We start from the raw sequence: 22,551 nt of genomic DNA on the forward strand, positions 1-22,551 counted from the left end.
TCCAACAAGTTTGGCTGCTTATCATCAAGGTGTTTTCAAACCTGCAACCAGTCAGTCTTCCTGAAGTTAGATCAGAGTCAAAGAGGAGACGATCTCCAAGCAGCTTGATGTTCCTCTGACATCAGCTGGACGGGTTCTTCTGACACTCGGGACAGAAGACAACCTACCTGGTGGCCAAAAAGTGAAGTGCAACCTCACTCAGTGCACGTCAAAGTCTGACAAGTGGCCTTGTGGTAGAGCGTCCACCCTGAGACTGGAAGAATGTGAGTTCAAAACCATGGCAGAGTCATACCGAGATGCTAAAATTAGGACTCCCTTCTTGATCTTTCAGCATTAAGGGGTTGGATTGGGGGGGTTTAACCACCAAATGGTTCCTGAGCAGCTCACCGCTCCCCCATCCTGGGGATGGGTCAAATGCAGAGAAATGTCCCACGCCTAGCTGCGTGACAGCTAATGGGACTTTAACATCTTCATATAAGACAAACGTGGAGCTTTTTGGAAACCTCACTTCACAGATGCCGAAGCAAAGAGAAGAAAGTCCTGCTGTGAAACAAAGAGGAGGCGTTGCTGCTTCTGACACAGAATCGGTGCAGAGAAATCTGAAAACCATCAAGTCGTTCTGGAATCACTGGGCCTCCTGCTGTCTGAAGCCACGAACGTGCGTTCAAGAACATGAGGACAGCCCTTGGTTTTCACCAGGATGTGCAGGGAGGGCTTCTTCTTCCCCAAGCGTGGATTTTAGGTCCTACACTTTTTAACTTGTATATGTTGCCTCTTGGGGATGTCATCAGCTATGCTGATGATACACAGCTTCATATCGTTGTGTTTCAAGATGACCTTGAACCTATTAACACTCTTTTAAATTGTATCTGAGCTATAAGGTAATGGATGGCAGAAAACGTCTTACAGCTCAACCAGGACAAAACTGAAATTTTAATCATCGGTTCTGAAGACAAGAGAGAGATGATTTGACCACATCTTCTGAATTTTAAACCTTCTCATTGTGTGAGAAACCTGGACGTACTTTTTTACTCTGAGCTAAGTTTTATCCCACACATTAAAAGTGTTGTTAAGACAGGATGTTGTATCTCAAAAACATTGCCAGAGTCCGCCCGTTCCTCATTCTTGGCAGCACAGAGGTGTTGATGCAAGCTTTTATTTTCAGTCCTTTAGATTGTTGTAATGCTGCGCAGGAGGGTCTAAGGGCAGTCAGTAATGTCCAGTTTAGTTTAGTCTGCTTACTGTTCCTATTGAATTCTATGTATTCATGATCCTTGGGATTATATGTTTACTTTGCAATTACCGGCACGAAGCCCATTGATTGTTGTGATTTTGGGCTATTGAATTGAATTCATGCCCTGTTCTCTGATTTACACAAAAAGTCGCTTCCAAATTTACAACTACTACACAACTCAGCGACACGAGTTCTGACTGGGACCAGAGGGTGGGAACACATTACACCCATTTTAAAATTATGCGTTTCAGAATTGATTTTAAGATTCTTTCAACGGTTTGTAAATGTTTTGATGGTCTTGGGCCTTCGTATTTAGGTGATCTACTTTTAAAGTATGAGCCCTCACGGACCCTGAGGTCCTCTGGTGCTGGACATTTAGTTGTCCCTAAGGTGAGGACCAGAACTTATGGTGAGGCTTTGTTCTGCCGTCACGGTCCTCGCCTGTGGAACAGTCTGCCGGAGAACCTCAGGGCCACAGAGACTGTAGAAGAGCCTCAAGGCCCATCTTTTTAATTTGGCTTTTAGTTGATTTTATCTGCTTATTTATTCAATTAGTTTTAATGCATTTTTTCATTCATTTATTCATTTTCCACCGTTTCTCCCTTTCGGGGTCACGGAGCTGCTGGAGCCTATCCCAGCCACTTATGGGCGAAGGCAGGGGACGCCCTGGACAGGTCGCCAGTCTGTCGCAGTTTAATGCATTTTAATTTATGCATTTAATTTGATTTTATGCATTAGATCTTATTCTCAATTTAGTGTTGTTTTTAAAAAAAAGTACATTTCAAGTATTAAGTATTTAATTTTAGCATAATCTTATGACTTTAGTGTTTCTTGTGGGGATCTTTTCTACCTGGACTGGCTGGTTTCTATTAGAAGTTACCTTTAAAGTATTCATTTTCTGTGGGGTCATGGGTCATATGTGGGTTGGGTTTTTATTGTAACATTGTGTATGAATTTTGGGGGTTTTTTTTATGTTAAAGCGCTTTGAGTTGCACAAGGGATGAGAAGGTATTTTCATAAATGGAGTTTGATTGCATTCTTTTTCTACTGTTTAGCACATGTCCGCCACCTACAGTTGGAAGAGGTTTGGTGCCAAATGTTGAAGCGATGAAAATCTGCTGAATCTTGCTTCAGGATTTTTACTTTCACAGCTCTATTCCAATATTTAAAAGACTTTGTGTTCCACTCGGAAAATCTGTAATTTCTTCTTCCGTCGTTTAAAAAGGACGCCATCCATACCTCGCTACCAAATCCGACTCCCTGATTGTTTAAAGTTTAACGGGTTTAACTTTCAACGCGCGTTTAGTACGTAAATCACGAAAAAAGTCGTAGAAACTTTAACAGCTAAACGTGAGCTAGAGAACACGGAGCCCGAAAAGCACGTTCATGCCGATTTTTGATTGGAAGCGTCCGCCTGAACGCGTCGGGGACGATGTGAACGTAGGTTTAGAGCTTACTCAAGGGGATAATGACCAAAAGACACCCGCATCTACAGTCACACATGCAAAGGTTCAGAACGTTCTGAAGAGTTCTCCTGTGAGCTCCGATCTAAATCCATGTTGAGGATCAGTGGAAGTCTGAGAAAACTGGAGCAGTTCAGTCACAAGAACTGAAGCACAATACCTGTTGAATGCGGATGGAGAGGTCCCATTGAGGCTACCATGGTCTACTGTTTTAATTCTACTTAAACAGGATTGGTTTTCAATTTAGATTTTTGTTTCTTGGTCTAAAAAAATCTCAAAAAGTTACAGAAAAGTCGTTTTTCAAATATAAGTGGAACGCTGAGGTTACAGGGAGCAGAGGAGAAGAAGGTGGAGGACTGTGAGAGTCATCCGGTCAGAACAACAGAAGTGAGTGAACAAGCAGGTTGGAATGGGTGGAGGAGGGTTTCAGGTGTGAAGGAAGGCTGTGGTGAGAGCGACTATGCTGTTGGATTAGACACTCTGATGCAGACAGGAGGCAGAGCTGGAGGGAGAAGAGACGAAGATGCTGAGGTTCTCTGTGGGAGTGACCAGGAAGGATCCGGAATCAGAGGAACGGATCGTGGTTTCAGAGATGTTTGGAGGAATGTTTTTGATGTCTAGATGTTCAGGAGATTCATGCAGGGAAGCAGATTGAGATGGTTTGAGAGGAGGAACAGTGATGATGTTGGAAAACGGATGCTGAGGTTGGAGAAGCCAGGAGGAAGAGGAGGACTGAGCGTGGTATTTGCTGTGGAGAACCCGGAGAAGTATGGGGTTCCATTTGGGCCAAAAAATGTTTTTGTGGTTTGCATCTTTGCATAAATCTGGTTATTCTGTTTTTTTTAATACGCTGAATTCAGTTTTATGACATTTTACGTTGTGTCACACAGCCACTACGTGCATTTTGCGCACATTGCAAGGATGTAAATTGGTCATACGTGAAAACACGTGGATAAAGTGTGAAAGTATGATAATCTTTCACAGATGCATTACGAATGAACCACGTTAAAACCTTCGGAAGTAGTACGAATAAACCACACAAAAAACATGTCAATCAATGTAAAACATGAACCGTGCGTGATTATAGTGCTTTTTATATACGAAACAATTACGAACAATTACGAAATTTGAACGTGGTATGTGCGGCGTATTCACGATATCTGGTGAGGGAGGGGTGCCAGCTTTGTGTAATTGTTCTATGTTTTCTGCTTGATTAAATTTTTATATTTTATGGCCTTTTTATTTGCTTTTATGTAAAGCGCTTCGTGTTTTCAGTCGAAATGAAAGGCGCTAAACAAATAAATAAAGTTTGAGTTTGATATAAAAGTTGTACATCGGTGGTACACGATGTCCATCAGACATGCGTGGAACGGTCAAGTATAGCTACAACTTTGCATCTCGCACAAATCACGCACAGTTGTGTAAATTTGACGTAATAATTGCGTATAAACTATGTTAAATAAGCATAAACTGTGACCAAACATTTTGAAGAACTCAAAAGCCAGTCTTGTTTTTTTATTTTTGTATTTGATCTATTTCTATTTGTTGTTTCCATTTTGTATTATTCTTTTTTGCTGCTGTTTATTGCCTTGATCCAAAATTAACAAACAGACAAAAAAAAAGTCAAATTACTTCAACTTTACTCTTGGATTCTCCAGGATTAAAAGTGTTTTTCTGTATATTGCAAAAAGAAGATCATGTAGAAAAGAATCACATTAAAATGTTTTAAATTAATGCAAGATGTTGCCTGTCAGGGGAGTTATAAAATGAATATACAGTACAGTGAGAATCTGCTGCATGTGTTTGATCAAACATATTAATGGTTTACTTCCTGTATGAAGCCAGGGTTCTGGATTTGTTCTGTTCTTTTCAGGAAAAAAAGGATTGGATCAACCCAACAAGATAAAAGAAGTGTTATTTACATTCTACTGCATCCTGTTAAATGATTTTTGGCGCAGTTGTGTACATTTTGTGGATCACAAGAATAAATAATTTGCCGTTTGTTTGTGAATTGTATACACAAATACATTTCAGACTGACACTGGAAATCACATTTGTTGTAAAACTGGAAAAAAAAAAACTTTTAACCTTCCATTAAAAGACAAAACATGGAGCAGAACTTTATTTTCATATTACAATTGTATTTTATATTTATAAAAGAAAATGGTCAAACCTAATTTAAGCACTTTTTGCAGTAATAAATACAATGTTGTCAAGTTATCAAATAAATTATACTTGAAAGGGAACTTAAAAAAACGATATCATTGTTAGTTTATTTGTGATGCTTCTGTACTTTGGCTGTATACATTTGTTTTTATGTATTTATTAATTTTCTCAATCCTTGGTTATCACACTTTGGTTTTTAAATAAAATGTGTTGGAGGATTGCGTCATCTTTTGCAGCCGTTTGTTGATGCGTCTGCATGTGTTCATGTGTGCGTACAGCGGCCTCTAGTGGGGGAGAGAAGAGCCTGTAGTTTTGCAAGTTCTCTACGTCACCACAAAAGCTCTCCTCCCATTGGCTGCCGGGCTTGGATCACGTGACTCCCTCTCTGAGTTTGCTGTGAAGCTAAAAGACAGAAACAAAACAATGAGCGCTTCTAGCTGATTTTCTCCTCAAAAACAAACATCGAACCCGCGACATAAAATGCTTTAAGACGCAGATTCAGGTGGATTTGAACTATCAACGTGAGTTTTCCTCAATTTTATTATTATTATTTTTTTTTTTAGGAAAAATGTTTTGGTTTTGTCCGCTAGCTTTTGCTCTGTTTGTGTTCGGTTTTGGTTATTAAAACGTTAAATATTCACTTAAACTCAGGAGAAATAATCAACTTTGGCTTCATTACGGGAACATTTTTTGGTACTTTTCTACGTCTGACATGTTTTTATCTGTTAAAAAAGTCAGCGAACAATTCAGATGTTTGGGATTTTACTCAAGTTAAGTCAAAATGTTTCATACTGGAGTTTTTATTTGAATAAATCAAACCTTTGATATATATTTTTTTAATCTTCCAAGCATATTTAAACCGTATAGTTGGTGTTTTTCCTTCATTTTGGTTGTTTTATATTTTAAAGGCTGGATTTTGTTTCTTTATATTTAAAACCTTCAAATGATCCTTTTAGTTCTCGGAAAGACCGACTCAAACTCTGTTCAGCTCAGTCATTCATTCATAAGTTTGAAAAGTTTTTGTGTTTTTGGATCAGAACCAAAATGAGAAGTTAGGTCAATAAGAGAATAAACTTACACGTTTAGTCTCTTATCAGTTACAAATAAAGTTTAAATGAGTTTAGAAATCTTTAAATGATTGAATATCTTTTTAAATATATATTTTTTTGATCAAAATGAAAGTTCCAACTTTTGGTTTCTAAAGCAAAACAAGAAAAGCGGGTCGTGTGTCAGCAGAACTATTCCTGTCAGCTGTTTGTTAACAGGAAGTAAACAGAAAAGCTTGTTCCTGATGGGAGAACTCTGTTCTAATGGGTTCCTGATCTCCATAATATTAAAGTTCAGCCTCAATAGAAACTCCAAACAAACAAATATTAGTTGGATGAAGAAAAACAACGTTTTCCTTCTGGAGTAAAAGATGAACTAAAGTGCTTCACTCTGATTATAACGTCTGACAGATTAGCTGTTAATAAGGTTTTTAGTGGAGACTGTCGTTTAAAGGTTTTGGTTTAAATGGGTCAGGTGGTTCTGATCTGGTCCGACTCAGAACTGAAGTTCTCCTCATCATCACTTCAGAGGAAGATCTGAGCGTCACGTTTCTTCACGTCTGTCAAAACCCACTTGGTTGAGGAAAAAGCTTTTCCTTTAAATAAAGTTTTTTTTTATTGACAAAGCCTCTTGGATCAGAGCTGAAGCTTTTCATCCTGGATGATGGCGCCTTCCTTTGCTTCCGCTGCTGGACCGGTCCTGCTGTCGATTCGTTTCTGGCGGGGGGGGGGGGTCACACGGTTCCTCGTGACCGCCGACAGCATTAAAGCCTCCCAGCTTCCCCTTTGCTTCTTCTCAGAAACGTTGATCTTCCAGTTTGACCTCAGCTTCCTCCCCTGATGCGGCCCGCCGGAGCGGAGGCGGTGCCTTTGTTCTGCTGGGGGTGGGGGTGGGTGGGGGGCTCGTTCTCTTTGTGACGGCGGCTGGAAGCTTCTCTGCTGAGTCTGTAGGGAACCCCTCTGCGGTTCTCCGCCAGAACCTGACGATGCGGGCTGTTGTGTCCCTGCAGGTTTACCAGCAGAACCGGGTCCTCTGCCAGCATGAAGACGGACGTCCCCTACAGCCAGGTGAACAAACGGCGCTTTGTCTCCGCCGGCGGGCGTTTGGAACTCATTTCTGTTTCATTTCAATCATATTTGTGTCTCACCTGCTTTTACCTGCGTTGTGTTCGGATTCTGTGACGTTTTAGAACATAAAAGTTGAATATGAATTAAAAAAAAACCTTAACTTCTTAAGCGCTTGTGATTATTAAACCAAATACCTCTAAAAGTATTTATTCTATGCATGAATTGTAGTTATTTTAATAAAAGAAAACATCTTTATGTACATTTAAAACATCTGTTTGGTTAAAGTTTTTTTCCTTAGCAAAACTTATTGGATTAAGACTTAAAATTCTCTATTGTCCCTAAAAAAAATCCATAAATGATTCATCCATTCAAACAGAATTGATGCTCTTATTTTGGAAGTTCCCCTTTATGTCTTTGGTTGATGATCTCGATCCATCAGTACCGAACCTGAATGCAGAAGGTTCTGTGTGGTTCTGACCGTCTGTTCTTTTTGGGTTTGCAGCTGCAGGACTTGGACCGGAACCGGAGAGGATCCAGCAGACAAACGCGGCTGGTACGTTTAGAACGTTTTATTGTTTCCAAAGAGGAAATTCACTCAGAAAAACACGAAGACAGAGTTTGCTGTTTTTCACCACGATAAGCCAGCGAAGCCAAAGTTCTGCTGTTTTAAGGTGGATTCTTGTCAGTCAGGCTGCTGAAGAATGTCTTTTTACTGTCTGCTTTAGTCAAATTGTCCACCATTTTTAAAACCAAATTGTTTTTTCAGAACTTATTTAATGAAACTGAACTTCAGTTGAAAACACAGAATAGTTTTACTTTGAAAAAGAGAACCCTCACTGACATTTTACTTTGAAAATGTACTTCCTTCCGCTGACACATTCGGTGTGTTTTAAAGTCCAACATTGTTTGACCTTTTGGAGTTTATATTCAGAAAGCTCACACATATTCATACTTGAAGCAGAAGATGAAGGCTACCTGACTCGGTTCAGGTTAAAGGTCATGACCCAACAGTCCGAGACAGAACTGGGCCCATGGCGTGTTCCGCTGCTGAGGAACAAGAACGTTCAGAAACGTCCGGACAAATGTTCTGATGAGATAAAAACAGAACTTTCTGGAAGCTGTGCTCCTGCTGGATCAGAGAAAAGATCAGGCATGGCGACGGCAGGGTGATGGTCTGGGCTGCTTTCCCATAATCCCTGGTACCCGGAAGTCTGAGTTCTACCTGGAGGATCTTGACGGCATCCCAAACGCTGCAGCGTTTCCACCTCAGAGTGGATTTCAACACGTTTGAGGGTTCCTCTGACGTGTCAATCTGGACATTTTTCCTCAGAACCCCAACGGCTCTAAAGGTTTTATAAAACGTCTTCCCACGGAACCCAGCAGGTTTTCTGCCTTTCATCAGTGAATCGATTTATGACTCAGGTTTTCCTCTGTCACTTCGTGTTTGTTGAAGCTCCCAGAGGTTAAATCTTCTCCTTCTCCGTCAGCTTTCCAGATGTTTGCTCCCTCTGGTCTCTGTGCTCCTCGTGGCTCTGGCTGCTCTGAGCTTCTACTTCCTCCTGACCCTGACGGCCGCCGCCACCTCCTCCTCCTCCTCCTCCTCCTCCTCCAATCCTGATCGTTCTTCTCCGATCGTCAGTGGCCTTCCGGAGAAGGAGCAGACCTGCTCAGACTCCTGCAGGTGAGCATTTCCACACGACCGCCAAAGCCCAGATCATTGCGTTCTGGTCTTTCCGTGAGGAACGTTTCTTCTCGCCTGGTCTCTCTCGTCAGAGTGGTTCTGGTGGAGAGCATCCCTGTGGGCGTGGAGTTCAACTCCAGCACCGCCCACCCCTCCATCTTCCAGGCGTGGATGAGCCTGATGAGCGAGGCGCGCAGCAGCGTGGACATCGCCTCCTTCTACTGGACGCTGACCAACAGGGACACCGGCACTCAGGAGCCCTCGGCCGTCCAGGTGAGGGGATCCAAACATCTGGCCGTCGGAGAGAACACGGAAGAAAACGTGATCCGTGTGGGTTGAGGAGACTTAAAATGACTGTTTGTTCAGGGAGAGACGGTTCTGCAGACACTGAGGGAACTGTCGGGGAAGCTGAAAGTACGGATTGCAGTGAACGCACCACAGGAGAAACAACAAGAAGATCTGAGGCTGCTCAACGACTCGGGTAAACGCCGTCCTCCCAGAAAACAGAAACCCCAAAGTTCAGCTTTTTCAGCATCTGAGGTGCTGATTACAAATTTAGAGGAAACGTCTGCTTGATTTTTATAAATGTGTTTAATTACAAACAATTATTGTATCTGTTTTTTTGTTAATCTTATGTTTTCCTGAATTAATCCTGTTTTTAATGTAACCAACCAGACTGGACCTTGTAACACGTGACTTGTGACACCTTGACGTGGGACTTAAAACACAATATGGTGGATTGAGCTGACCGTTCTCCTTTTAACCCGCATTATTCTTTTTGGGGCAATAGGGTTGCCGGGAGCCGTCCTGGCTATTGTTGGGTGAGGGTGGGTACACCCTGGAAAGGTGGCCTGTCTGTGGCAGGGCCCATCCGTGTGTGGCAGGGCCCACCCGTGTGTGGCAGGGCCCACCCGTCTGTGGCAGGGCCCACGCGTCTGTGGCAGGGGCCCACCCGTCTGTGGCAGGGGCCCACCCGTCTGTGGCAGGGTCCCACCCGTGTGTGGCAGGGCCCACCCGTCTGTGGCAGGGCCCAGCCGTGTGTGGCAGGGGCCCATCCGTGTGTGGCAGGGCCCACCCGTCTGTGGCAGGGCCCACCCGTCTGTGGCAGGGGCCACGGGGCATAGAGATGTGAAGACCGATGCTTTTGTATAGCTCTTCAGAATGAATAAACTAGTTTTGGGCGGATGAAATCCAGTAATCGATCCATAAAAGTAGAGATTGATCTTTTATGACTTTCCTTTTCTGGTGATGCATAACAGCAGCTAAACCTAATTCTGTTAGCTTGATGCTAACGTATAATGGGATTTCCTATAGGACGCCTAATGCTAACGCTGATAAATTGCAGCTTTATAAACTCACAGGAATACATTTTCCAAATTCTTTTAAGAAAAAAAAATTAAAAGTGAAAATACAGGTTTTGGCTGGAATAAAGTGTAATGCTATAGAGCTCCACCTAGTGGTCAAACTGAAACAAGTGGAGGCAGAACATTGATTTTGTAATGAGTTTACACGTTTAGAGCCTTTACAATGTTAATGATCTGCACATTTTTGTTAGAGTTTCTCTTTTTAAGAAATCCTGTAACACTGGATGTATTTAACAATCTGACTGGTTTATTATTTCACTAACAACTTTTACAGTATGTGAACTGTGAACATCGCGTGCGTCTACATTTAACCGTAACAATATGAAGAGAATAACGTTTTTGTGGGGGTTTTTTTTAGGAGCCGACATCAGGGAAGTGAACATGAAGGCTCTCACCTCCGGCGTTCTCCACACCAAGTTCTGGATTGTAGACGGGAAGCACATCTACATCGGCAGTGCCAACATGGACTGGAGGTCCCTCACTCAGGTTCAGACACACTCGGGGTTCTGTTGGACGTTCAGGGGGAGGAGCCTGCTGAGTCAGGACCTCCGTTGGTTTGGTTTGGAGCAGGTTTGGAGAAGCTGACGGCGTTCTTCTGGCGGTGCGTAGGTGAAGGAGCTGGGCGCCGTGGTCTACAACTGCAGCTGTCTGGCTGAAGATCTGGGGAAGATCTTTGAAGCGTACTGGTTTCTGGGGGCGAGTGCGTCCATCCCGTCCCCGTGGCCGTCCAGCTTCTCCACGCAGTTCAACAAGGACACGCCCCTCCAGCTGGCCCTCAACGACACGCCGTCCAGCATATACCTGTCGGTGAGGAGCAGAAGAAAAGCGACTTTTGAGACGGGAAGTTCTGCCCTCCTCTGACCCCTGGCTCCGCCTCTGTCCCGTCCCGCCCCCAGAGCTCCCCGCCCTCCTTCTGTGCAGCCGGCAGGACGCCAGACCTCCAGTCCATCCTCAGCGTGATGGAGGACGCCGAGAGCTTCATCTACATTGCCGTCATGAACTACCTGCCCACCATGGAGTTTTCTAAACCACAGAGGTAAACGGGGGAGGGGCTAATATATCATGTTTTCAATGATTCTACTTTTCTTTCCCAATTTTTCCACCTTTAATGTATTCATTTTGTTTTATTTTGAACTTCAGTTTAATAAAATAAAATAAAAATTAAAGAAAAAAGCATTTTTTAATCATCTTTTGAATAACAAAGAAAACCAACAGCTAAAACTATCAATAATCTGTGTTTGTTTGTGTAGCTCCAGTTTCATTCAATGATATAAGAACTTTTCTTTTGTCCTAAAATGCTCAATGCTCAATTCAGATTTTTTGAAAAAATCCAAATTTTTTGTAAGACCTTATCATTTCCAAGTAAATCCGAACTTTTGTGGTCTCCAGTGTGACCGTGAGACGACCCGAAACTGACCCGCATGCGCAGAGTACTTAACGGTGAACGACGTCACTCGTTGTTTGCGGAGCCAACGTGAACAATGGATGTCAACAGTGGAGCTCTTTTTGCAAATCATCTGGACCCACTGTAGTAGAATGAGGATGTGTTTGGGCCGCGCGCCCCGTACAGACAGGAGAAAAACGGGTGCAACGATGGAGAATTGGGGGGGGGCCAGTGTGGGCGCGCATTCATGTTGTGTATTACGAAGGAAGGAGAACGGTAATAGAAGAAGGTTTCCCCCAGAATAAATGCTATTGATTCTTTATTAACCCGCTCTGGAGAATCCTGGAGAATCTAAGGGTCAGAACAGAGAGGAGGAGGAGGATCCGCCTTGGGTCCCCCGCGCTTCTGATCACGGTCGGAAAGGGGAGAAAGGAAAAAAAAGTAATCGCGGGAAAGGTTCAACACCACGCTCGGCCATTTAGCTGGAAATTTTTTCAAAAACCGCCCCGTTGCGATTAAAGCCCTGGAGTTTGGCCTGAATAGAGCTGTAACCCCAAATATTAATCCAATCGGGGACATCGCTTCCCTTCCACTGACTGATCTCGGCAGCATCGTCTGCCATGGTTGTTGTTTATGTTTCGTTCCCGCCTACTTCAACGCAAAATGATGACGTTTGTTGCGTATCGATGACGTACAGTTCGGAATCAAGCCGCGTGGCCGGTCAGACGGCGGTCGCAATTGAAAAGATCGGATACGTTTCGGAATCAGGACGGCATACCCAAGTGGCCTGGGTCGCGATTGAAAAGATCGGCTCTGTGTCGTTCAGATTGTCATGAAAAGATCGGAATTGGGTTGCATAGGGGCAAAAAAATCGGAATTGGGTCATTTCAGCCTGCAGTGTGAACATAGCCATAGAAACCTCCCTGATTGCAGGTCGGGTCGGATCTAGGATCAGAAAACCCAAAAGATCGAGACAAAAACGGCTCCAAATTCTGGGTTATAGTTTTAAAACCCTAACCTGAAAGTGGTTTTCATTTAGAACTGGATCTAGTTTCGTGTGACGTTGAAACGTGTTTGGTAATGGGACGTTTTTGGCGCCTGGAATGGACGCCGCTGCTCTGCTCAGGTACTGGGGCGACATCGACACGCAGCTGCGGCGGCTGGCCTACGAGAGGAGGATCAAAGTCCGGCTGCTGATCAGCTGCTGGTCCAACTCCCAGCCCGTCATGTTCCCCTTCCTGAAGTCTCTGGCTTCAGTCCACGACCCCAAGAGCAAGCTGGACGTCCAGGTGGTGAGTCCAGTGGAGGCGGGAGGGTTCAGGCCAAGTGGATGCTGGGAAATCTGGTCATTTTGTGTTGTTTTCTTTCCTCCCATCAGAGGCTGTTTGTGGTGCCTCCAAACCCCGGACCAGAAATAAAATACGCCCGAGTGAACCACAACAAGTACATGGTGACGGACAAGGTGGCGTACATCGGTAAGGTTCAAGCCCGAGTCACAACTTAAATACAGTTCGTTCAAATGATTATGCAAATTGTGTTTTGATTCTGAGGCTGTTACCCAGCTGATCCCTCAGGAAGAACCCTCCGGTTAAATCCGGATCTTTCCTGTTTCAGGGACGTCCAACTGGTCGGGGGACTACTTTGTTCACACGGCAGGCTCCGCCTTGGTGGTCAACCAGACAGGGTCCCAGTCCGAGGACCCGACCGTCCAATCCCAGCTGCAGGCTGTGTTCGAGAGGGACTGGGAGTCAGAGTACAGCACCCCCCTGAGCCAAAACACAGACCTCACAGCCTATTGCTAGCCTCCTCCACGCCCCGCAGCTCATATCCTACCTTTGCCGAGGAGGGGGCGGGGGGAGGGCCCAGGGGGAGGAGGCAGCGTTCCTCAAACACTTGGACAACTCTGGGAGCTTTGATCCCGGATCATCTCAGGGACAAAACTTTGAGTGTTTGTGATTTCTTTTTTTAATCATCATGAAAGTTTGAAGCTCAGACTGGAGTCCCATGCTTTTACTGTGAAAATCTCATTTTTAACTGAATAAAAACAGATCACTAAGTGGATTGAAACAAATGTCAAGTTTGTGGAGCGACGGTCAGTTTATCTGAGGGGCCTGTTCCAGGAAGCAGGTTAGCTTGATAAGTTTGAGGCTAATTCATGCTCTGAACATAACCTGGTCTGGAGCAGGTTTAGTTGAAGGTTACTTTGTTTTCAGAGAGGTGAAGCAGCATGACATGTCCATTTGAAGATGATTTAGTGGATGAAGAAGCTCAGATAATACTTTTTCCACCATGAGAGGGTGATAAGACCACATATGGATGTTGGAAAGATAAACTTTTAACATTGATCTAACTTAGTTATTTGCTTTAGTTAAGATAAATCTTTTTTTTTTAGTTTAGTCAACTTCAAAATAACACGTAGTTAACAGATATTTTTTTACTTTCATTCAAATTAATTCAATTAACCCTTGTGCTATCGTAGATGACCCCACCCTTACATTCTCCCTACCATGACAAAGGTGGATAAAGGTGGAAAGATTTCATGTAATCCATGGACACCAGTGAAGATCACAAATCATTGAAGAAAAAAGGTTCAGAGCACTGTCTAGTGGGTCTAGATGACCCAACTCCCAACGTTAAAGTGTCTAGGATAGCATAAGGGTTAAGTAGGTGTAACTTTGGTGCTGCTGTTAGAACGGCAGCACAAGGAATTGTGGGATACCATTCCCTTTTCCAGAGGAGCTGTGGATCCCACAATTCCACATGTCACGCCCAACTTGTGATGATCTGTGTGGCGCCCAAGGCAGCCGGTTCCTACCAAGAAGCGCATCGCCATCCGGCTGGTCACGTGAAGAGTGTTTCCATTGCAGTTTTGGGAAATCTGTCACCCAAAAGCCAACTCCTCCAAGCCCAAAAACTCTAAACGCAAATTTTTTTAGGAATTGTTGTTTCCATTAAGCAAATTGATCACAAATCCAGTCTTGTGGTTGATGAAAGCGCAGCTTTTGTTGCTCCATATTTGTTAGCAGCTCTTTTTTAATGGCTGGCTATGGGCATTATGGGATGTAAACAGTTGTTCCACTCTGATCACGGAGCCTATTCAGACTGAGAAAAACTCAGAGCGAACCTTCACTTTTACAACTTCTAACTTGAAGTATGAGCCGAAAAACTCCCCACCGAACCTTTAATGACGATGAAATTCCCCCAAAACCAAAAAGTTGTGTTACAAAACTACGTAGAAAATAAAAAATAAAAACACTGCTCGTTATTTTAACAGGGAACAACACGGCCACGCACGTACCTGCAAAGATCATCTATACGGACAGGCGGCGCACTCTGACATCAATACTCAGTTTGTCGATCAGAACAATATGGAAATTGCCGTTCAAAGTCATTAATGAATTTGCAATAAAAATAATATGACATAATTTAAATCATTATCTAAGAAATCATTATCTAAAGAAAACGCCAAACCATCCTCCGTCCACATGTATGTTTCAGGCAGACATACATGTGCGTGTGAGGGTGCACACAGACATGATCACCTGTGTTAAGGTGTCTGTTTGCTGATATTATTTTTTATTAAAATTGTTGTCTGACTTATAGAATTTCAAAATAAAGAGCTGAATGAAAAAAGAAAAAACAAAACAACAACAAATGATGAAGGTGCTGACATCACCACAGTTGACCGGTAATGTGATGATGACAGATGACATCATCCTCACATGGCAGAAGAATGTGATGATGTCATTTGACATGTTAATTTGTCATTATTACAGATTTTTAAGATGTGATGACATCATGTGACATATTAATTTGTCATTATTACAGATTTTTAAGGCAGAAGAATGTGATGATGTCATATGACAACTTATTAAGTCGTCAACCAAAGTCTACAAGTAGACCCCAAATTTCAGGTTTCTAAAGTGATCGAAGACAAGGGAAATGGAAGGGAAAAGTTTTCTGGGAAACATTTTAGTGACAGATTTCCTTCAACAAGAGGGGATCTACATCCTCAGGCGACTAAGACCAGAGGAAGTTTACCAGATCATCTGCGGATGTCCTGACCGACAGACAGAACAGAAACTGTACGAGCTCAGAGATGAGCTAAGTCCAGCGGTCGTGGATGAAGCCATGAAGAACATCACTGAAGAAGTTTCCTCAGGAGACTTGAGTGATGAGGAGGATCCTACAAGCCACCCAACAAAAGGAAAGAGGTGCGCTGGTAGGACTCCCTCCAAGGCTGGAACCCGCAGGTCGTACAACTGGGCTGTGAGGCAAAACATTGAAAAGCTTTATCACAGACTCAAACTGTTCGACACAAAAGGACGACTTCCCAGACTTGGAAAATGTAAAATCAATTCCTTGTCAAAGAGGGCGAAAGAGAGGATGTCCAGTCTAAAACGAAGGAGCAAAACAGCAGAAACGCCTCTTAGCCCAGAGGCCCCGGAGGAAGACGAACCCACAGAAGGGACGTCCCACATTAAAGTCCCGTGGTCATGCTGTCCCTGCATGCAACCCGGAAAAAGAAGTGCTTCCAAAACGAAAGCTGCTGGTGCCAAACTGCTGAGGAGAAGAAGTGGAAAAGCTCAGACTGCAGGAGAGGATGCTCAAACACAAGTGGAGAACACAGAGACTCAACTGCAGGAAGCAGAGCAGCCAATCAGAAAGCTGGAATCCCGCAGACTCGTTCTCCAAAAATTATGTGCTGCAAAACTCCAATCTGGCATCAAAAGAATGAGGACACGGGACAAAAAGACGAGCGCCACAGAACCACAACTCAGTTTGGCCCCAAAAGATGGACTAAAGGCGACCGCTAAAAGCATCAGATTAGTGTCTCAAAGGTTACAGACGTACGCCGACAACATCAGAGTGTACGTCCAGAGCCTGAGAAACAGCACCAAAAAAGTCAAAATTGTGGCTGCAGACACACAAAATCGATTGAGAACCGCAGCAGCACTCCTTGAGGACGCATTCGCTCTTCTTGGAGATGCAAACACAAGACCTGCTGCTGCTGCAAAACTGGAGGCGTGCACCAGAAAGCTGACAGCATTGATGGATAAACTAAAGTCCTTTGCTGCGGACCGAGACCCAGAAGCAAAGAAAGACAAGTCCAAAATAAAGCTGTCAAGTCCTTCAAATGTAAAAGCCATTGCAAACAGACTGAGGATGCGATCTGTAAAAGCAGTGGACGCAGCACGCCAAGCATGTGTGAAGCACATCAAAGAACGAGCCAAAAGAGCAAAGCTGTATGTTGAGAACAATGTGCTGAAGTCCCTCTTCACCAATGTGAAGGCTGTACTCACAGTAATCATGGCTCAACGCAGAGCTTTGACTCTGGGACCAAGTGATGAAAGGACAAAAACATTCCTTCACCACATCAAATCCGGCAAGTTTAAGGTCAAGACGTGTGCGGCGCTTCTGAAGGTCTGTGCTCAATCGCTAAAGAAAGGCGTCAAACAGAGAAAGAGCCGCCCTGCAGAGATCCAAACGGATGATGCACCTGAACGGTCAGACGGTTCAGACACAGAATCCTGCATTCCCAACATGAGATTTCTGCCCAAACGCGTTAAAGTTTGCCCCAAAAAAGCAAAGAAACCTCCTGCCAAAACAGAGGCTCCAGAAGAAGTAGTGGAGGAACTGAAGATAGAAGAGGAGCCACTGGCAGATGCAGAGGCCCAACCTGAGGATGCTGAGGTTCTGGACGACTTCCAAGAATATCTGAGAGCAGCGTTGGCAGACTCACTTTCAAAGCTGCTGTCACATGTCGTCTCAGAGTCGGGCTTTGCCGGTCATTCCGATAGATTCTTTCTCCATGTCACAAAGCTGGTGGAAAGAGTTTGGAATGAATTCAAGGGGGAAAAGATTCAGATGGATCAGGTCAAGATTCTGAAAAAGCTGCACCTGCTTGTGTACAAAGACCTGATCAAAAAGTGGGCAAAGCCGGAATTTGTGCTGATTTTCATTGACTCAGATTGTGACACGGTCAATGACATCATTGCTTCCAGCTTCAAAAAGCACCTGCAGAAACCCCAGAAGCCGGGCCTTTTTAGAAGGTTCCTGAACTTCTTCCGTCGCAGGAAGAGTTAAATTTTAAGGGGTCAAATAGTTAGTTAAAAAAATTAGTAGGAAAAACATTAGTTTAAAAACTGCAGCAAAAAAAAAAAAAAACTGCAACAAAAAACCAGGAGGGGTGGGGGGTTGTAGAAAACAGGGGTTAGTTTGTAGGAACAAAAAAAAAGCTTAAAACTACAGAAAAATAGTCTGTAGGGTTAGGCTTTTCTAGAAAACTGAGTTTTATTTTAATGGATAACAAGGGTTAGATAATAGGAAACAAAAACTTTCAAACTAGTAAATATATAAAAACATCAAATTGTAGAGTTTTTTGTTCTAAGCATGTGTGGGTTTTCACCGGGTGCTCCGGTTTTCCCAATTAAAAAAAACTTTAGTGAAGGTTTATAAAGATAATCGATAACATAGGGATAATGTTGATTAAAAGAAAACAGCAGTTCAAAAATAAAGTCATGCAACCACATGGGGGCACAATGGTGCTCTCATGTGCCGGTCCCAAGTCCGGAGAAATGCAGAGGGTCACGCTGAGAAAAACATCAGCCTTTGCTGTTGTGATGAAAACAAAACAAAAACACAAAAACAAACAAATAATACAAATAAAATAAAGTCATGCAACCACGTGCCGGTCCCAAGTCCGGTTAAAGGCAGAGGGTCATGTCAAGAAAGACAAACTAGCAGACAGACAATCAATCAATAAATACTTGATACAATAAATGCACACACGCATTTTGCAAGAAAGGTGGGACCTTGGACCATCTGTCCCCTATCCCATCCCTGGTTGGGGTACTGGGCCCTTGGCAACGGCGGCCGTGTTCCCTGGGTGCTGGTTTCCTGGGCCCCGCAGTCCTCTCTCCACTCGGGGAGAGGGATCCCTGAGCTTTCTGGCAAGGCCAGAAGCCGGGGATCACATCACACCTGAGCCGGGGGTGTCCGTGTCCCTGTGGTGTGGGTTCTGGTCCTTCCCCCTGGGTGCTGGGCCTCGCCAAATTTCCAACTGTGGCCAAGCCTGGTCGGGCTATGTTTACAACACCCCTCGTGGGCCCCCTTTTCTCCTGGGTGCCCCCCTCCTGGGCGGGGACGGCTGGCCCCTGCCTTGCTCCTTCCTGGACCCACCATGGGCCGGGTGGGTGGCTGCCTGGAGCGCGAAGCGGGTCTCCCTTGGGGGGGTCCTGGCTCGTACCTGGGGTTGGGGCGGGGGATTCCCAGAACTCCTGGGTGGTGATGATAAGATGCTTGTCTGGGGCTGTGGGAACCCTTCTCGGGTGGGGCGCCGCGCTGGGCCCTCCCGGAGTGGTGGGAGGGCTGCTCTCCTGGTTGGGCTGGGGCTGCGCTCTCTGTCCCCCCGCGCCTCCGTGCTCTCTGGCTCTGGGGGCCCCGCGGCAGTCCTGCTGGCCCTGGCCTGGGTGGCCGATGTGATCGCCCAGGGGGCGGTTGTTCTCTGCCTGCTGCCGTGTGGCGTTGGGGGGTTCTGGCTGCCGCGGATGCTGCGGCGGGGGTCTTGGTGTGGGGAGGGCTGGGCACTCTCCCTCCTTCTTTTCACATTCCATCATCCATTTTAGAAGAACATAAACACTCACCTGAGCACAGGTGTTAGCTCACCTCTACATAAATAGTTTGCATGATTGAATGAAATATTTCACACTAGTTGGTTTAAAGGCATAGGTATGCGTTCGTGAACACTATCTGTTTTGTGTACATGTTGACGTGTGGACATTTTTTTGCAGCTAGCAGGTGTGTTGATAACATTAGAGTGTGTGTGTGTGTGGACAGGCCCCGCCCTTTGAGATTTGTACTACATCTGAACCTTACGGTAATGATAAACATCCAGAAACTTGTTGCTTTATGCTGCTTCATGGTTTTACCCCCCCCCCCCCCTCCTCCTATGATCACCCTCCTATCCCCCCCTAACATCCCTGTCTCTTCTTCCCTTCTTTCCCTTTCCGTCCGGTCCAACAGAAAAGATTTTCAAATATGATTAATATGAATAAAGTTTGGTCTCGATTCCAAAAGGGGTTTATTCAGACAAACCTCTGGTTTGTCAGAAGATTCATAACCCCTGTTGTAAAAGTAAAATATGTCCAACACAAGAGGCCTTCAGCTCTCATCTGTTTGCCCAGCTGTTGGACAGGACAAGTTAAAAAAAATAAATCAATAAATACTTTATTATTGAGGGAAATTTGTCTTGGGCTGAGGAGCCCACAGCTACAACATAAAGAACACAACAGAATAAACCCCCACAAAAAGTAACAACACCCACAATAAGACAACAGCCAGAAAGACAACAACCAGAGTCACTTGCTCTGGACCGTTTACCGTTTGTTCAGCAGTCTTATGGCTCATTGAACCAACCAGCTCTGACATCTGTTGGTTTAGTATTTCTTTCTCTGAAGCGTCGTCCAGATGGTAAGAATTCAAAGTCAGAAAACACAATATGAGATGGATCACTGATGATTTTATGAGCTAGTCGTGTCACAGAACACTCATACATTTGCTGGAATGTGCCTATGACCTTCATAGCTGTCTGCACCATGTTACCAATCCTGTTTTGGTTGTGAACAGACAAGCAGCCAAACCAGACACACAGACCTCAATGTTTTATGTTTCTCTATTCTGCATCCTTTCAGTTGACTGGAACTATTTACTTGTAATCTCGTCTTTTTTTTTACGGATACGTTAAACGGTGTGCGCCCTCCGGAGCGCACACTGTGACAAAGCAGCCCCCCCTGCCAGCAAACACGACGCTGCAGGTTCTGTTCACGCTCCAAAGCCTCACACCGAGTGAGCACTGACGTCATCGCCCCGCCTCCCCGCTGGAAATGCTGACTGGAAATGAACAATGCTGGATGTGAAAACGGAAATGCAATCCCCTCTTTGCATTATATCGCTCTAACTACGTCACAGAATGAGCGGTGTTGAAGTAGAAAGTGAGAAAGCATTTCTGTTAATCCATTTTAATTGTCAAATTAGATATTTCTTATTGGATTTTGCTGCACATTTACTAGAGAACTTTTTGGAAATGAAATGTCAATGAAATCTAATTATATCTCAGAATGTTGAAGAAGAAAAAGAAAAAGCCATTTGGGGGATTGTTTTTTCATTTTATTTTTGAGTCAACTAACGCAGCTTCGTTGTAAAAAATGAAAAAGCATTTTGAGTTTTTATTTTTGAATTATGAGACAGATATGCTTCCATAGAATTGGTTGAGTCTGAACCCATCAGCTTCCTGTTGAAGAGTAATCCCTGACTTGTATGAACTGGTGTCTCCAGGAGGCATTCTCCTTTGACTTTTCAACACGGACAGTTGCTTTAAAGTGGGTTTTCTCTCAGAATGAAGGTTTGGTGAGCGAGCCGAGAGCGCCGAGCACAGAGCCAGCTTTGTTTTTTTAGCCTCTGCATGCAGACTGTGTGAGGGGATTGTTTTGAAACCATGGAGAGGGATTTCCCTGCTCCACCCAGCTGCAGCCACTGCCTTCTTTTCAAGATAGCAAAGAACTGGTTTCTCCTCCCCGAACAGGCAGCCGGGCGCACACTCACAACCCCTCTGCCTCACATGTGCACGCCGTAACAACACCCCGCCCGCAGCATTCTTGCGGCTCCTGCCTTGGCAGCAGGGCCTGTGCTGAGGAGGAGGGCAAGGCCGGCCGGAGCCATGCAGCGGCAGTTGGAGCTGGCCGCCCTCGCCGTGGGCCTCGTCGGGTGGATGTGCTCGGTTTTGACCCGCTGCCTGGCCCTGTGGAAGGTTAGCGGCACCGTGGACAACTCCACCGCCACCCTGCCTGCTTACTGGGACGGGGTGTGGCTGGAGTGGGATCACTGGGATTTGGCCCAGGATGGCAGCCTCCACTGCTCCTTCTACCAGTCCCTCATGTCTCTCTCCGGAAGCTTTCGGACGTGGAGAGCCCTCATCATGGCGGCCATCGCAGTGGGGGGCTTCGCTGCAGCGATAGGAGGAGTCGGAATGATTTGGTTCCCAAAGCGAGGCCAGGTTAAAGTTTTCTCTGGCTCCCTGTTTGTTGTGTCAGGAATTCTGCTGCTGGTTCCCACAGCCTGGACGTGCCACCACACCAGTCAGCCACTGGAGGGAGCCCTGCTGCTGAGGAGAGACTGGGGCCCGGCCCTGTACCTGGGGTGGATTTCATTTGCTCTAATGCTGGCTGGTGGGGTGTTTCTCACCACCAGGTGCCCCACGGCGAAGGGGCGGGCGGAGGAAAGCAGTGAGCCCCCGAATCCGGAGGCGGAGGCTCATCACCCCCTGAGCAGGATCAACAGGACTATATTCACTCAAAGTCAGTACGAGCGCAGATCACAGCCCGTCTGACAAGAGGAGACCAGCTGAGAACAGTCACACACTGGTTCTAATTGAACTTTGACCCCCATCAGTTGTTGCTTAGTAATTACACCTCCCAAACGCCAGGTAGAGGCCGCATTGCTTCTGGAATAGCCTAAACAGGCTATTAAACAGGAAGATCTATGGTAATTTTTTGTGCTTGTTTACAAAATTCTGTTTAAAAATAGTTCTATGGTTTATTACTTTTTATTCTGCTGTAAACGGGACTTTTCTTCTCTGCTTATTTTATGAGAATCAAATCTGTGGATAAAAAAAACTAACTAAAAAATTGACTCTTGTAAGAAACAGGATGAGAAGTACTAAAGTTGGAATAAAGGATTTTGAAAATTAAAAATATATAGACGAAAGTTTAGAATAAGAGAGTGAGTATTTATTAAAAATATAAATATTTGGAAATATCTTTACACTATATTTAGGCAATTCTATGTGAGAAACAAAAAGTTTACTTTGACACGATTACATTTATTTCTAAAAAAAAAAAACATTTCAAGGTATTGCTTAGTCTTCTTTTATTAAAGCCTGGCAAAAACTAAATAAATAAACCAATCCTGTTTAGATGTGACCAAACAACTCTGATGTTACATTAAAGTACATTTCTTATTTCATAAAGAACTAAGAAAACTGCAGTAAAAAGCGAGTTTCTGTTTCCAGCCTGATTGGTTAGAAAAATAAAACTAAATTGTGATTACAACCCTACAGAAAAATAAGACAACAGGAACAAAATCATG

General features: G+C 44.5%; 2 protein-coding genes across 2 annotated transcripts; both read left to right on the forward strand.

The window, feature by feature from the left end:
• The first annotated feature begins 5,094 nt into the window (after positions 1–5,094).
• Positions 5,095–13,477, forward strand: pld3 (phospholipase D family member 3). Its single transcript, XM_023961646.2, has 12 exons — positions 5,095–5,384; positions 6,920–6,977; positions 7,480–7,530; positions 8,465–8,658; positions 8,751–8,931; positions 9,025–9,139; positions 10,381–10,508; positions 10,632–10,829; positions 10,919–11,058; positions 12,533–12,698; positions 12,785–12,881; positions 13,021–13,477. The coding sequence occupies exons 2-12, from the start codon at positions 6,951–6,953 to the stop codon at positions 13,206–13,208; spliced, it is 1,485 nt and encodes a 494-aa protein (XP_023817414.1). The 5' UTR covers positions 5,095–5,384; positions 6,920–6,950; the 3' UTR covers positions 13,209–13,477.
• Positions 13,478–20,976: 7,499 nt separating this feature from the next.
• LOC101161321 (claudin-4-like) lies at positions 20,977–22,297 on the forward strand. Its single transcript, XM_011482223.4, has one exon. It carries the CDS (start codon positions 21,125–21,127, stop codon positions 21,791–21,793), a length of 669 nt encoding a protein of 222 aa, XP_011480525.1. The 5' UTR covers positions 20,977–21,124; the 3' UTR covers positions 21,794–22,297.
• Positions 22,298–22,551: the final 254 nt, after the last annotated feature.

This window comes from Oryzias latipes, chromosome 13 (assembly GCF_053564925.1).
Source record: "Oryzias latipes strain Hd-rR chromosome 13, Olatipes_Hd-rR_3.1".
Classification (NCBI taxonomy): Eukaryota; Metazoa; Chordata; class Actinopteri; order Beloniformes; family Adrianichthyidae; genus Oryzias; species Oryzias latipes.

What these genes read in the sequence shown, in the direction of transcription:
- pld3 (XM_023961646.2), top strand. Translation starts at nt 6,951, where the DNA reads ATGAAGACGGACGTCCCCTACAGCCAG. An exon ending in ACCTGCTCAGACTCCTGCAG is followed by an intron (nt 8,659 to 8,750) that starts GTGAGCATTTCC and finishes CTCTCTCGTCAG; the next exon opens with AGTGGTTCTGGTGGAGAGCA. An exon ending in AGGAGCCCTCGGCCGTCCAG is followed by an intron (nt 8,932 to 9,024) that starts GTGAGGGGATCC and finishes CTGTTTGTTCAG; the next exon opens with GGAGAGACGGTTCTGCAGAC.
- LOC101161321 (XM_011482223.4), top strand. Translation starts at nt 21,125, where the DNA reads ATGCAGCGGCAGTTGGAGCTGGCCGCCCTCGCCGTGGGCCTCGTCGGG.